Source organism: Sinohyriopsis cumingii, chromosome 2, assembly GCF_028554795.1.
Source record: "Sinohyriopsis cumingii isolate HCF-2022 chromosome 2, ASM2855479v2, whole genome shotgun sequence".
NCBI lineage: Eukaryota > Metazoa > Mollusca > Bivalvia > Unionida > Unionidae > Sinohyriopsis > Sinohyriopsis cumingii.
Genome location: NC_142962.1, coordinates 40,027,834 through 40,042,323, shown reverse-complemented (window position 1 = coordinate 40,042,323; position 14,490 = coordinate 40,027,834). Strand labels below are relative to the sequence as shown.

At 38.8% G+C, this 14,490-nt stretch overlaps 1 protein-coding gene across 1 annotated transcript; it reads left to right on the top strand.

The window, feature by feature from the left end:
• Positions 1-12,907: 12,907 nt before the first annotated feature.
• On the top strand, positions 12,908-14,182 carry LOC149804695 (uncharacterized). The gene is made up of 2 exons (XM_089933211.1): positions 12,908-13,102; positions 13,424-14,182. The coding sequence occupies exons 1-2, from the start codon at positions 12,908-12,910 to the stop codon at positions 14,180-14,182; spliced, it is 954 nt and encodes a 317-aa protein (XP_089789337.1).
• Positions 14,183-14,490: the final 308 nt, after the last annotated feature.

Genomic DNA, 14,490 nt, shown 5'->3' with positions numbered 1-14,490 from the left:
TTCACCGCTGACGCACATTACCATCACACGAGACAAAACAGTTCCGTTCTCGTCTCAATTACACAAATGAATGAATGAAATTCATTAGATAACTAAACTACGCTATTCACGTCTTTAGCATGCATGAAATCTCACTTCATGGATTAACAACATTAATTTCAGTCAATGCGCACTCAAGTCCTTATCATCTAAGATCAGAGAATTCACACGGATTCTCGTAATTAATATCAACAAAAGTAATGCATGAAATTCCTCCTATAACAATCAAGACGACAAATTCAAACAATTCGTCAAACTTGTATAAAGGAGATCATTTTACGAATTCAGATAGATGAACTCACAGTTATACTTATATCAAGAAAATTGATATCCGGATTTAGACAAATAAATTCATGCAAATGTAAGCAAACAAATTCAAGCAAAACATTATTATTGTCTTAACGAATTACGTGAGATTGACGCAAATACCTTGTACTTTCAATCTTTGCTCGCTTCTACCGCCATAATTGTGTCCGTCGGCTTTCCAGACATCCGGTTCCTCAGATAAATGTTTTACGAAATAATTTCTTCTAAACTCAATCTCTGAGTCTCCTATATTTTTCCTCTTGCAGGAAAACGTAGACTGACTAAATTTTTGTGATGGGGCATATAGAACCCAAGAAATTTCGTGTGGGAAACACTCCCCTTATTTAGCGTAACAGATCATGATTAAATATATCTACTGCCTTTTATAACCAGGCTCAAAAATTGCCGTCAGCCTGACTTCTAGCTTTCCAAATAACTGAATCTGGACAATTTCATATCTGACATGTTCGATACAAAGATCGAAGTTAACCTTTTCCTTCCAGATTGTCTGACGGTTAAATAAACGAAGGCTTAATTAACAATCACATCCTCTCACGACACATACATTGAAAATCATTGCAGTATAGCGATTTAACACGCACCTGTCTCCATAAATATAATTAATTGTTCTCTTGTCCAGATTGATGTGCTCTTTATAGATCGACAACAATTTGCACACTTACACTGACCGACACCTCTACTTTCTCCTGTCAAGAAGTATGAGGGTTCACGTTAGTTTCTTCTTTGAAGAGATTTTTAAAGAATAAAAAGTGACGAATTCCTGGCTTGATGAGGTAAATTAGTTCATAATTCGACCATTGCAAACACTTAGCAGTTAAATGAAATTTGAAGACAATAAAAAACGAAAAACGAAATTTTTTTCAGGTTGTATCTGCCGTTTACATTTTCAGCAACAATTTATGGCAACATATCGTTTAAAATTCTAGTGTGATTTGACGAACGATTTTGCAAAGGTTCTAACTTAAGAGTCTGTCTCCCTGTTAGGGTTACCAGTCAGAGTTGTTGTAAAACACTCTTTTTTCTAAGGTATTGTCCACCAGTGAGAATTCTTGCAGCTTCTTTTTGGATAATTTCTAATCTATTAGTATCCATTCCTTTACAACCATTCCCAACACCATCAGGATATTCGAGTAAGGTCTAAGAAAAGTTATATACATTTCATTTGGGTGTCAACTGTTACTGTAAACAATTATAGCTTTCTAATTCTAGTGATAATTCAGCACAGAGTGTATCTTCGGTTTCACCAGCATGATTTTAGTGGACGGAAGTCCGTTTGCTGCTAATTTGGATGATTAGTGAGTTAGACCCAGGCGATTCTTCGTTTTCTATTAATTTAAATTACAAACCCGGAACGTTGCAGATGGGGGAAGGGGGTAATTGATGGCACGTTTCTGTTGGTTTCATCGACCAATCATTCTATGCAGCTAACAATATCAATTGCTCATTCGCACTTCCAATCAGTATCATCATTCCAATACACGATTTTCCTCACTAGCGCATTTTTGTCTGTTCATCTGTAATTTGTTTTACTTTATGACATTTTTGCTGTTTATATCGTCCTCGTGTTTTGCATGTGTATGCTTCAACCGCACAAAATTGACTTAGTTTTCCGATTTTTGTTTCCACCACATAAGAAACTCTGTAGTCATATGACATAGCACAAAGACGATCTGTTTTGGCCTGGAGGTAAGACGTAAGCCATGTTCTTTTGACACAGACATAATTAGGTGCAACTTATTCAAGCACATTCAATCTTCCATGTCACCGCTCTATCTAATAATCATATTAGAAATGTATGTAGTGACGTCTTTGGCTGATATTTGGGTTTTAGTCAATAGTCTCGAGCGCATGGAGTGTGAAAAACAATTAAAGACCAGAAATGTGTAATGAGACGTGTTATAGATAAACTGTGTGTGCCTGGTTGGTCTGTTTGGTTTGTTTGTTTTATCTTTGCTTCGATTTAAGGTTATTTTGATGACAGCTTGGACCGAGCTTTTATCACGGCATTTTATACATTGTAAAGTCACGGTAAATAATTTTTTTCCATCAATGTATCATAAAAGCACATCCTAAATTGTATATTATCAATTATGCATTTCTGCGCATTTGGCATGAAAAACAAATGACTGCTTAAATCCGAATATTTCAAGGGTGTAATTTTTTTTACTTACAAAGCGCATATTGATGGCCAGGTGAGATTAACAGTGACGCTCGTCATTATGAGGCCTTTATTTCTTTACCATAAAGGAACTTTATGTCTGCGTCCGACAAAAGAAACACTAAATTCCTTGTCAAAATATGTCATTGTGAACTACTTTACATGTTCTTGTTATCATGCTGTGTCTCTAAGGCAGAATCTACATCTCAATAACCGCTATATGGACAGTCACAAACAATACTACTTAATTCATTTTCAGGTGAATCTACACAATAAAAATGTACTGTACCTAAAGTGGGTCACTTAATGTCACCTTTGAATGGAAATCTACATTTTCTGTATTTCTTCAGTATATGACTGCATGTTAAGGAGTTTGACATATCGGTTTTAAGGCCTTTACAGACCCAGTCTATATACAGTACAACAATATCTTTCTGTGACAAAACAAGGAAGCATGTAAATGTCAGTGTCATTAAAATTTCATGGGCAGCTCTTCAGAATTTGCAACGACTTTAAAATGATGACAGAAATATCATTTTAGGATATTTAAATTAGCAAATATAGCAGGCGTCCACGTATAATACACACTCGTGGGTTACCCGTAATTTTTTCTATTGTGTGTAAAAAATATATATTAGAATCCCGCGGCCTTAAATTACCCGCAGGTTTTCGTAAAGATAATAAACGACAAAAATTTGTTGACTCCTTTTCATTATAAACAATGTATAAAACAGTAGGGTATGGTGAATCATGCTTTCTGTTTATCATTGAAACTCTAAACTGTCTAAAGTTCAATCCATGTTATCCGCTTGATAAAAGGATATACCCTGACATATGAGGCGCCGTAGCGGACAAAAGCTGGTCCAATCAGAACGTTGCTTTTGAAATTGTAGTGCCATATGTCCAGAATTCCAATATCACGTGTTGTATCAAGAATGCTTGTCCTTAAAGTTCCATTTTCTAGGTCGAGATTTTAGATTGCATCTATTGAATTAAACAGTAGTGGTTGAAGGTTATATTTTCTATGCCGATGTTTTAGATTGTGTCGTTTGAATTACACGGCGCTGGTTGAAATTTCAATGTCTTATTCGATAATTACTAATTTACATATTGGTTCAAAGAGTTTATGTTGTAAGTTCCATTTCATATGTTGAGTATTTAGATTTTATCTGTTGAATTACACAGAGCTGGTTGAAAAATCGATGTCCAGTGTCGAGTTTTTAGATTGTATCTTCTGAATTACACGGTGGTTGTTGAAAGTTTAATGTCATATGTCGAGAGTTTCAATTTAGCACGTTGAATCATATTGATTGTGCTGAAAGTTCCATTTCGTATGCTGAGTTTTTAGATTGAATCTATTGAATTACACCGTGGTTGGACATTTTATTGTGCTTGGCATAATTGCTATTTTTATATGGTGAAATGATGTGTTGGTGTTAAAAGTAACGTTAAATAATGTCCACTTTAACAATTCAAAATAATATCGAGTATTAAGATACATCATTCGTGTATTCAATTATGAGGCGTAATTACATTTCATGCATTTGCAGTTTGAAAGTTGCCATTCACGTGTCGAGTATTACTTTGAATTTCTTCGCTGGAGGTCGCTCTCGTAAACGGACTGCGTTATTTTACATATCGTTGCTGCGAAATTCAACAGATGAAATCTAAATATTCTCCATATGAAATGGAACTTTCATTATAAACAGTTACGTACAACGTGTGAATTAGGGATTCTCGACATGTGATATTGAAATTTCAACCACGGTTGTGTAATTCAAAATATAAAATCTAAAATATCGACATAGGAATTATAACTTTAAACCACCACTGTATAATTCAACATATAAAATCTAAAATATCGATCTTGAAAATTAAACTTTAAGGACACGCAATTAGATCCAATACGTGATATTCGATTTCTCGACATACGACATAGAAAATTAAACTGTAACTTTCTCATTGGACCAGTTTTTTTAAAACCAAACCGGGTCATTTCATAATTAGTTTCCTCACCTTCAATTGTCTCAACCATTCCACGATAACGTCACGTGCTCTCTTTTTGTTAAATGCTGAACCACAGCCGAGCCTATCTGTTTATTTAAAATCAAGACGTCTCTTGCTACACAGTAATTTTCCACTTATTTGAAAATTCTGAGTTGTAGCAAATATAACGAAATTTCAGACATAATAGCCATGGTGATCCAAGAAGGACCTCCATAGGAGAGGTGGACCAGGGATCATTCCCTCAGGATGGTATCGCCTTGGGCGTGCTGGTTTACCTACTCCCTATATGTCCAACCAGGGGCTCCAAGGACCTAAAAGGAAATAAAACATAAATAAATAAGTCTCTTTAAAAAAAAGTAATTATACTTTCAATACATGTATATATAGTCGTATAATCCAAAACACAAATATGAGTAAAGCACATTTATTGATGTGCGATACAGCATGAAGAACATATAGACAATATCACTAGTCTGTTGGCCGAGGGAACCAAAGAAAGACCTATGCATGAGAAGGCAACTGGGACCACACTCTTATGGAAGGTGGTGGTCTTCCCTACTCTCTAGATATCCAGATAGGAGACCCGAGAAAGTTCCTGAAAATAAACAATAACATAAATAAATGTATCATAATGGGAGAAATAACTTTCTGCTGTGTTCCTTTTATATCTGTATATTCTCTCTAAGAAGTCGAAACTTTATTTATAAAAATACATGGACAGGGATTCTTATCTTTATGTGATGTAAGATGCGTAGATCCCGCAGGGCTATGCTACGAGGCTAGCGCGGGGTAGACAGGAATGCGGGAGAGTCAACGAAAACCGAAAGCACAGAACATGGACACAGAATTCATTAACATCGGAGAATTATAAACACATTCTGCTTTCTCTTCTTTCACCGTGTGCAATGCAAACTTTCTCAAGGTTAAATGTATGAATGATATAGACGTCTGTATCACTACTATGCTAATATCTATGCTCTTTCTAATCTCTTTCTATTTCTTATTTTTTTTATAGGTTGACCTCTTTACAACCTCTCCGCTTAACATTTAAGCAGGAAGAAAACGACCCATTTGTACCACAGCTGCACAACATATACTAATCAAACAACGTACAGAAACAAGCGTTTCGTTATGCTAGCTTTTTTATTTTATTTTTGATCACACCACATATGCTCTTTTTATTCCAAATTTAATATTAAATTAAAACGCAAAAACCGTCACCCAATTTTTTTGGAAATATTTACAATATGTGCATACGACCGGAGATAAAATACATATGTATACAAGTATACATTGGAAGAAATAAAACACATTAATAACATTTCCAAAAGAATTAATAGGGACAGAGACCGGAGGACATCAACATATGGTCCCATCCTCTTTAAATGTATTTTTCCACTTTATTTAAACATCAAATAACCCAAAACGAATATTAATGAACAGAGGCCAGTCTTAACATGAACACGATAAAGCAGTACTTTAGTATTACAGCATACTCATGTTTAGCAATATTACAATACTATAGCATACGCATGCATAGCAATAGTGCAATATTACAGCATACGCATGCATAGCAATGCTACAATATTACAGAATACGCATGCATAGCAATGCTACAATATTACAGAATACGCATTTATAGCAATGCTACAATATTACAGCATACGCATGCATAGCAATGCTACAATATTACAGAATACGCATTCATAGCAATGCTACAATACTACAGAATACGCATTCATAGCAATGCTACAATATTATAGCATACGCATGCATAGCAATATTACAATATTATAGAATACGCATGTTTAGCAATATTACAATATTATAGCATACGCTTACATAGCAATAGTACAATATTACAGCATACGCATGCATAGCAATGCTACAATATTACAGAATACGCATGCATAGCAATGCTACAATATTACAGAATACGCATTCATAGCAATGCTACAATATTACAGCATACGCATGCATATCAATACTACAATATTTATGTTACTGCATTTGTATGGGGAAATATGAACGAGTTTTTCGGATGGAGATACTGCAAGACTTTGGGAGTCCAGTATATCCATCCAACAAAACGAGTTCATATTTTCCCATACAAATGCAGTAACCATTTTATTATAAGCTCATTTTCTTACCCTACCTAAAGCCTAAGTATATAAACAAAAATAAACTACAAGAAACAAAGTAACTGAATGTATTTCGTATTCCAAACTAAACACACAAGCGCAAATTTATCATTACACACCAACAACATTATTAATGCACACATAACTCCGCCCAGATAAATTTGAACTTAGTCGCGCGCTACACATAGCTCGCGAAAGAAAAAAGCGTTTTGGTTTACTTATAATTGAAATTTGGAGTCATATTGTGAATGAATGCGCATTGTAACAACTTTTCTATTTGATCTGGAATGAATAGATTTTGGTATTTTTGTGTTTCTACGAAATTTCGTAATTATGGACACACCTCCCCGCTGCTCTGTACCCTACACTGTCTATCCATTCGATCCAAAATCAAACACAAAATTTGTTCTCTGTGCTACGTTTCACTGTCGGACTCTAGTCCAACATACCTATCCGACCTCATTCATGTGTACACACCAGCAAGATACTTACGCTCCTCTTCTGACAATCGTATACTCATTATTCCCGCTATGAAAACAAAGTCATATGGACAGCGTTCTTTTGCATAATAGGGCCCATCAACGTGGAATGAATTGCCCACTGAACTTAGACACAAGGACACAGTGATCACATTCAAGAAGGCTCTCAAAACTCACTTACTTCGACTGCAAGAACAAAATTATAAAGACCTAATAAAGTGTCCTACCTTAAATATTCTCAGAATGTTTTTTTTTAATGTTTTCTAATTTCACGGTGTTTGTTTTTGAAATCATATCATTATATGCTTTTTTATCTTATAGGTGTTGTCTAATGTTGTAAAGCGCTTAGAGCTCCTAAAGATTATGCGCTATACAAAGTCCTTATTATTATTTATCTGTGCCAATTCTACATCAAGTACATCGGATGTCAGCAGCGTGTTGACATTTGCAAGTGTGTTTCTGTTCTGTAATTGAATGTTTAAAATCATAATGTGGGAAACATATGAAGTCTTTCAATTGCAACTATCAAAAAGACGCTATGGAATATAATGTTTATTTCATTTTGAGTGCAGTAAGGAGGTTGTAATTGCACTTGAAATATAGTCGAAATTACAGAACAATTTCGAAATGTGTAATCAAGCTTGAGAACCCATGACATGGCTCATATAATTCCGATTTGCCGAACTAAGAAAATACATTTTAAGGAAATTCAGCATGTAAAACTGTAAATATACTTTTTGCCATTATTATTACCAGCTAAAGAAGACAGTTTATGCCTTGCCATTAACATGTTATTTGTAGGGACCCAGCAATTTTATGCAATCTGCGTCTATCGGTAGCCTAAATCTGAAAGATTGTAGATATTGTGTTTGTTTGCGTTCGCGTATGTTTGTGTGTATAGTAGATATTGATGTTTTTATATAGCTTCCCTTTGTGAGTAGTATAAATAGCAGAGTGTGTGAGTGTGTGTTTGTGTGCATTCGTGTACGTTTGTATGGAAAGTAGATTTGGGGTTTGTTTTTTCCTCTTCGCGTGTATGGATAGAAGAAATGTTTGTTTTTTCATTCCTGTTCCCGTGTGGGGATAGTAGATTTGTTTTTTTCTTTCTTTCCCTCTTCCTGAGACAAATGATTGAAGAAGAAAAGGTGGATGAAGAGGACATGCAGTGAATGAGAGTGGACTAACAAAATTTGAGCTTTGCTCCAAAACATTTATTCTCTTACCTAGAATATTTAGTCAATTTTATAATTTAGGTGTGATAGATTGATGGTCATGAATCAATGTATGTGTGTTGTACATGTCTATATCTCTACTGTATTTGTCTCTGCCTAGAGTAGCGCGTATTCAGGTTAGACCCTATCGTGTGCTGCAAAATGGCGTTAAACCCCACAAGAAGAAGAAGAAGACCCATGACACATTGTTACCAATGCCCAGTACGGTGACGTCACCTCACCTGTTCCATTCCTATTGTCAATATACAACAACCCAACTTTCCCATGTCGCTATACAGGCCCAATATTTCCCATGTTAAATTCCCCTTGTCGCTAAACGTGCCCAAGGGGTGCTGAAAAGTGTTGTCGCTAAACGTGCCCAAAGGTGGGGGGGGGGGAGGCTGTAATGTATTTTCCATTATGGAGAAACATCCCCCCCCCCTTAACTATTTATATGTTTAAGTTAGATGAACTAAATAGTTGTTAAAACTTTTGAATTTATTTCTTTTAAGAAATGTCCAAAAGGATTTGTTCAGACTCTGGTGGATTAAAATACAATTAACTTCCACGGTGATTCATTAGGTTTCAATGATATGACTTTTGTTGTTGTTTATGTAAAAGTTTGACTCAGGAACATGTGTATTTTCTCAACAATAAAACAATTTGAAGTATGTAATGTTATTTCTTACCATACTCCACAGTGAATGTATAGGTTAAAAAAAAACCTTTATAATGAGATTGGTCGTAGCTATAAAACGTAAATGCAGGTTGTACAAAGCACCATTGTACTGAAGACTATTACAAGGTACTCAGGCATCTAAACTACACTAATATGTCAACAGCAAGAATTTCGATGGAACCTTAAAATGGAGACTGCATTATCACACTTGAAGACATTAAATAATTATTCTCACAATTCAAGACCGATCAGGTGCCCTAAGCGGTTAAAGCGACCGCCTCAGATGCGGGAAGTCGCGGGTTCGAACCCCGACCAAGTCATAACAAAGACTTATAAAAATGGTACTAGCAGTTGAATCGCTTGGCGCTCAGCATTAAGAAGTTAGTTTTAGGACTGGCCGGCCTGATGTCAGGATAATGTGATTGGGTGAGACATGGTGCTACATATCTGGGAAATTATGCCCCAGTGCTAGACATCACCATAAACTGAAACACTGCAGACATCGTAGCAACATGACTCAAACTGTTAAAGTTACGTTAAAAATCCAATACACACAATTTTTACCCGCGTGGTAGTTGTAACTGAAAGATAGAACAATGAATTAATTTGCCTGGGCAGAATTTTGATTCACAAGTAAAGATAAAAGAACCAAAACAATTCGAGGCAACTAAAACCGACTAACAAGACATGCATTTCAGGTGAAACAAAAACAAGATCATCGAGCCATAAATGCAGTGTTTTTGCCTATGAAAAGTGCGTAGTAGCTATTAAAACTATAGCTAACACTTTAATTCGTGCGAGTTAGATTGGTACAGATGTCAGTATAGAATTTATCGCTCGCAATTGCATAACCAGTTAAAATCTTGAAATGGGTGTGGTAAAAAATTATGTCATGATGACCTAATATCTTGATTAAAAACACCACATACAAACAATTTATCTAGCACACATACTTGTACTCGTTTCTGGTGTTTGACAGCTTGTTAACAAGAACATGTAAAGTAGTTCACAATGACTTATTTTGACAAGTAATTTAGATTTTCTTTTGTTTGATGCAGACACAAAGTTCCTTTATGGTAAAGAAATGAACGCCTCATAATAAAGGGCGTCACTGTAAATCTCACTTGGTCATCAATGTGCGCTTTGCAAATGTAAGAAATCTGGTGTCATTGAGATATTTGGATAGAAGCGGTCACTTATTTAGGCCAAATGCACAGAAATACATAACTGACAATATTACAATTTAAGACGTGATTTAATAATGCATCCATCTCCCAAATCTCTCACTTCTGCCCTCCAGAAGGAATCATTCCCGGCATACCCCGGTACACCAATTCAGCTGTCGTGCCAAACAACGTTGAGTGGGTGATGTTATCACTGCATCACTAGGCGTATGAACTTCTATAGGGAAGTCACCGGCTAGGGCGGAAGGTCTCTACAGATCAACGGCGAAGTGTTCGGGACCAGGGTGCACCAAATGTATTAGTGGATTGCGATTGTGGCCAACCAGCTATGGTTAGAAATAGCAGGGAAGGCAGATCTCTTCAGCCATGGTTGGCCATCTGCCTAGGAGAGGGAAACTCCGATATCAAACCTACGGCCTGCGGACCTCACTGTCACCGTCCCGGCTTGCTGAGCTACGGCAGATGAACCCTAGGTTTAAAGGGTGGGGCCACTTTGCACAGACTGCACTCATCTAAAAGCTCCATTATGCAGACATGAAGGAACTGTCTACTATCTACTGTTTACGTTCGACTCTATTAAGCCCTGCAGCGATGGGAAAGGGGCGAAAACGGCAGGTGAAAGATGTAAATGGAAGCCGTAGTCCCAACCCTTCATGCAGGCGACTCAGGCCTTTGGCTGTCTCGTGTTAATCTGGAGACGACACCATCACCCGACAGCAGCCTGAGTAACCAGTCAGCCTTTTCTAGGGACAGCACTGTTTGCGCCGCATGGAAAGGTGCATAGAAAAGGTGGCCTAACCAAGGTTTGTCTCCTTACTCCCCAGTTGGCCTTCCGCAGCCAACGGGCATCTTCCAACGCGGTCGAAACATAACAGAAAAAACAAGACATGCCCCACCTGCCTCACATCATGCGAAAAGACTAAGACTGGCTTCTTGGAACATCAGAACAATGTAAAACTCAACAGACAGCAACATACCAGAACGCTGCTCTGTCTTAATCGCGCACGAATTCTTGTCTTTGTGTTGACACTGATGCACTTAGCGAAGTCCGCCATTCAGAGGAGGAAAGTCTGAGAGAACTCGGCGCTTAATTCAGAAAATTCAGAAAACCAAAGACTGAAAAACGAATTTCAGGAGTCGGTTTCATGGTCAAAAACTCAATCGCCACCAAGTTAACAAAGCTTCCCACTGGTCACACCGACCAAATCATGTCCATGCATCTCGTATTAGGGAAGCAGCAACACGCCACGCTCTTCAGTGTATATTCTCCAACACTCCAGGCAGATCCTTCTGAAAAGGATAAATTCTACGCTGACCTGCTGACTTCTCAAGAGCATCCAAGAGAGCGACAAAATAATCAGCTTCGGAGATTTCAATGCCAGAGTGGGCCGATACTCAAAAGCCTGGAAAGCCGTTCTTGGGAACGTGCTTCTTGAATTTTCCGCAGAATTACAGCTCACCATAACAAACACTGTATTTCAGCAGAAACACAGCCTGAAAACGACCTGGATGCATCCTAGATCAAAACACTGGCACCTAATCGATTACATCATAGTAAGCCAGAGAGACTTAAAAGATGTCATTTATGCCAGAGTGATACCCAGTGCAGATTGCCACACAGATCGTCGTCTTCTCCGCTGAAAGCTCGACTTCCACTTCAAGCCCAAGCCCAGACAACAAGGAGGTACCCCAAAAAGGAAGCTCCAGATCAAAAGCCTGTTGTCTGAAGACCTCAAGGCACATTTTCAAGAGAGCCTGCAATCTAGACTTGAAGAACTTAATTGTCCGCCAGATCTACCTCCGGAAGAGATGTGGAATCACATCAAGGCAGCCATTCCGCAAACCTCAGAAGAAATCCTTTGATTCACCACTAAGAAGAACAAAGATTGGTCTGCTGAAAACATCCAAGAAATCCATGAACTGCTTTCCAAAAAGAGATCAGCGAACCAAGCCCATCTCGCTCAAGCACAGAAGAAAGCAGTCTTCTGCCCCTTATCTGCAGCACCTTCCAGTACAGTCTCTGAGACATACAAAATGAATGGTTGACACAGCTTGCAGAAATAACCCAGCTGTACGCTGGCACTGGTGACTACAAGGGGTTCTAGGAAGCATTGAGAGCAGTGTTTGGTCCTTTCTTCCAAATACAGAGCCCCCTACGGAGTGCAGAATGCAAGAGCTACTCACTGACATGGAATCTATCCTAAACCGGTGATCAGAGCACTTCCACACCCTCTTCAGCACTAGCCGTACAGTCAAGGAGGCAGCTATTGATCGCATCCCACAACGGCCACCAAAGATGGTACTCGATGAGGCACCCACACTGCAAGAGACTGTAAAAGCCATAAAATAGGTGAATTCTGGCAAGGCTACAGGAAAGGATGGTATCCAACCACATATATGGAAGAGAGGAAGCCCAACATTGTACACCTAAGTCCACGAGTTTTTCGTTTGCTGCTGGAGCGAGGAAAACTCCCACAAGACATCCGAGATGCAGTCATCATTACCTTGTACAAAAACAAGCGGGAAAAGTCTGACTGTTCAACCTACCGTGAGATAACCCTGCTCTCCATTGCAGGAAAAATCCTCGCTAGAATGTTGCTGAACAGATTGGTGCCTACCATTGCAGAATAACATACTCTAGAAAGTCAATGTGACTTCAGAGCCAATATTGGCACAACAGACATGGTGTTCGTCCTGCGACGGATCCAGGAGAAATGCCAAGGACAAAACAAAGGACTGTACATCACATTTGTGGACCTGACGAAGGAATTTGACACGGTAACCAGAACTGGACTGTGGAAAATCCTTGAAAAGCTAGGTTGTCCTCAAACATTCCTTAACATGGTCATAAAACTGCATGAACACAAGCTTGGTAAGGTCAGAAACAATAACGACCTATCACAAACCTTCCCCATTGTAAAAGGCGTGAAACAGGGCTGCGTTTTAGCCCCCACACTATTCTCAATCTTCTTCAGCATGATGCTCTAAAAAGCAACAGAAGACATTAATGACGAAGATGGCATTTATATCCAATTTCGTACTGATGGCAACCTCTTCAACTTAAGGCGACTTTAGGCCCACACCAAGACCTTTGAGAAACTGATTAGAGAACCTATCTTTGCGGACGACACCGCTCTTGTTGCCCAGACGGAAGCCGACTTACAGCGTGTAACATTCTGCTTTGCAGAAGCTTAACAGAACTTTGGTATTGAGGTCAGCCTAAAGAAAACTGAGATACTTCAACAGCCAGCTCCCAAGGATGAGTACCGATCACCAAGCATCTTCATTGACCAGACAGAGCTAAACGTAATCCACCAGTTCACCTACCTTGGCTGTGTGATCTCCTTTGATGCCAAGATCAACAAAGAAATAGACATCAAAGAAATAGACAACAAACTGGCCAAGGCAAAGAGCACATTCGACAGACTGTATAAACGAGTGTGGTACAACGCCAGTCTAAAGAGAGATACAACGATCAGCCTCTCCACAGCTGTCGTACTAACCAACCTTCTATATGGCGCCGTATCATGGGTCACCTACAGCCGCCACTTCCGCCTCCTTGAAAGCTTCCATCAGCGCTGCCTCCGCACCATCCTCAACATTCACTGGAGTGACTTCGTCACCAACACTGAAGTCCACAAACAAGCAGGAATCACCAGCGTTGAGGTCACGCTCATAAAGATACAGGTACGCTGGGCAGAGCACGTGTTCAGGATGGAGGATCACTGCCTGCCAAAGATCGCACTGTATGGTGAGCTGTCCACTGGCCACCGCGATAGAGGGGCGCCTCGAAAAAGATATAAAGCCTATTTGAAAAAGACCCTCACCACCTGTGACATCGATCACCGCCAATGGGCATCACATGCTGTTGACCGTGAAAGCTGGCGACGTACAGTTCACCGAGCCATAGCCACTTTTGAACAAACGGTCCATCTTGGAGGAAAAACGATGGCGTAGAAAAAAACCGGGAACCATCGGCAGGACCCACCACAACCCAAACATTCCCCTGCAGCCTCTGTGACGGACGCACTTGTCACGTATCATGCTCGTCAGCCACCAGCGCGCGCGCAATAGACATTGACATCCCTCTTTTTAAATATTCGCAAGCGAAGTCAAGCCAACAATGGCAGATTATTTACCGGGACATTACAATGCAAATAATACCTTGAAAAAGGCTCGGTCCAATCTATCATCAAAATGACCTTAAATCTAAGCGAAGTAAAGGAAAAAAAGAAAAGACCAACCAAGGATATATATTTTATATA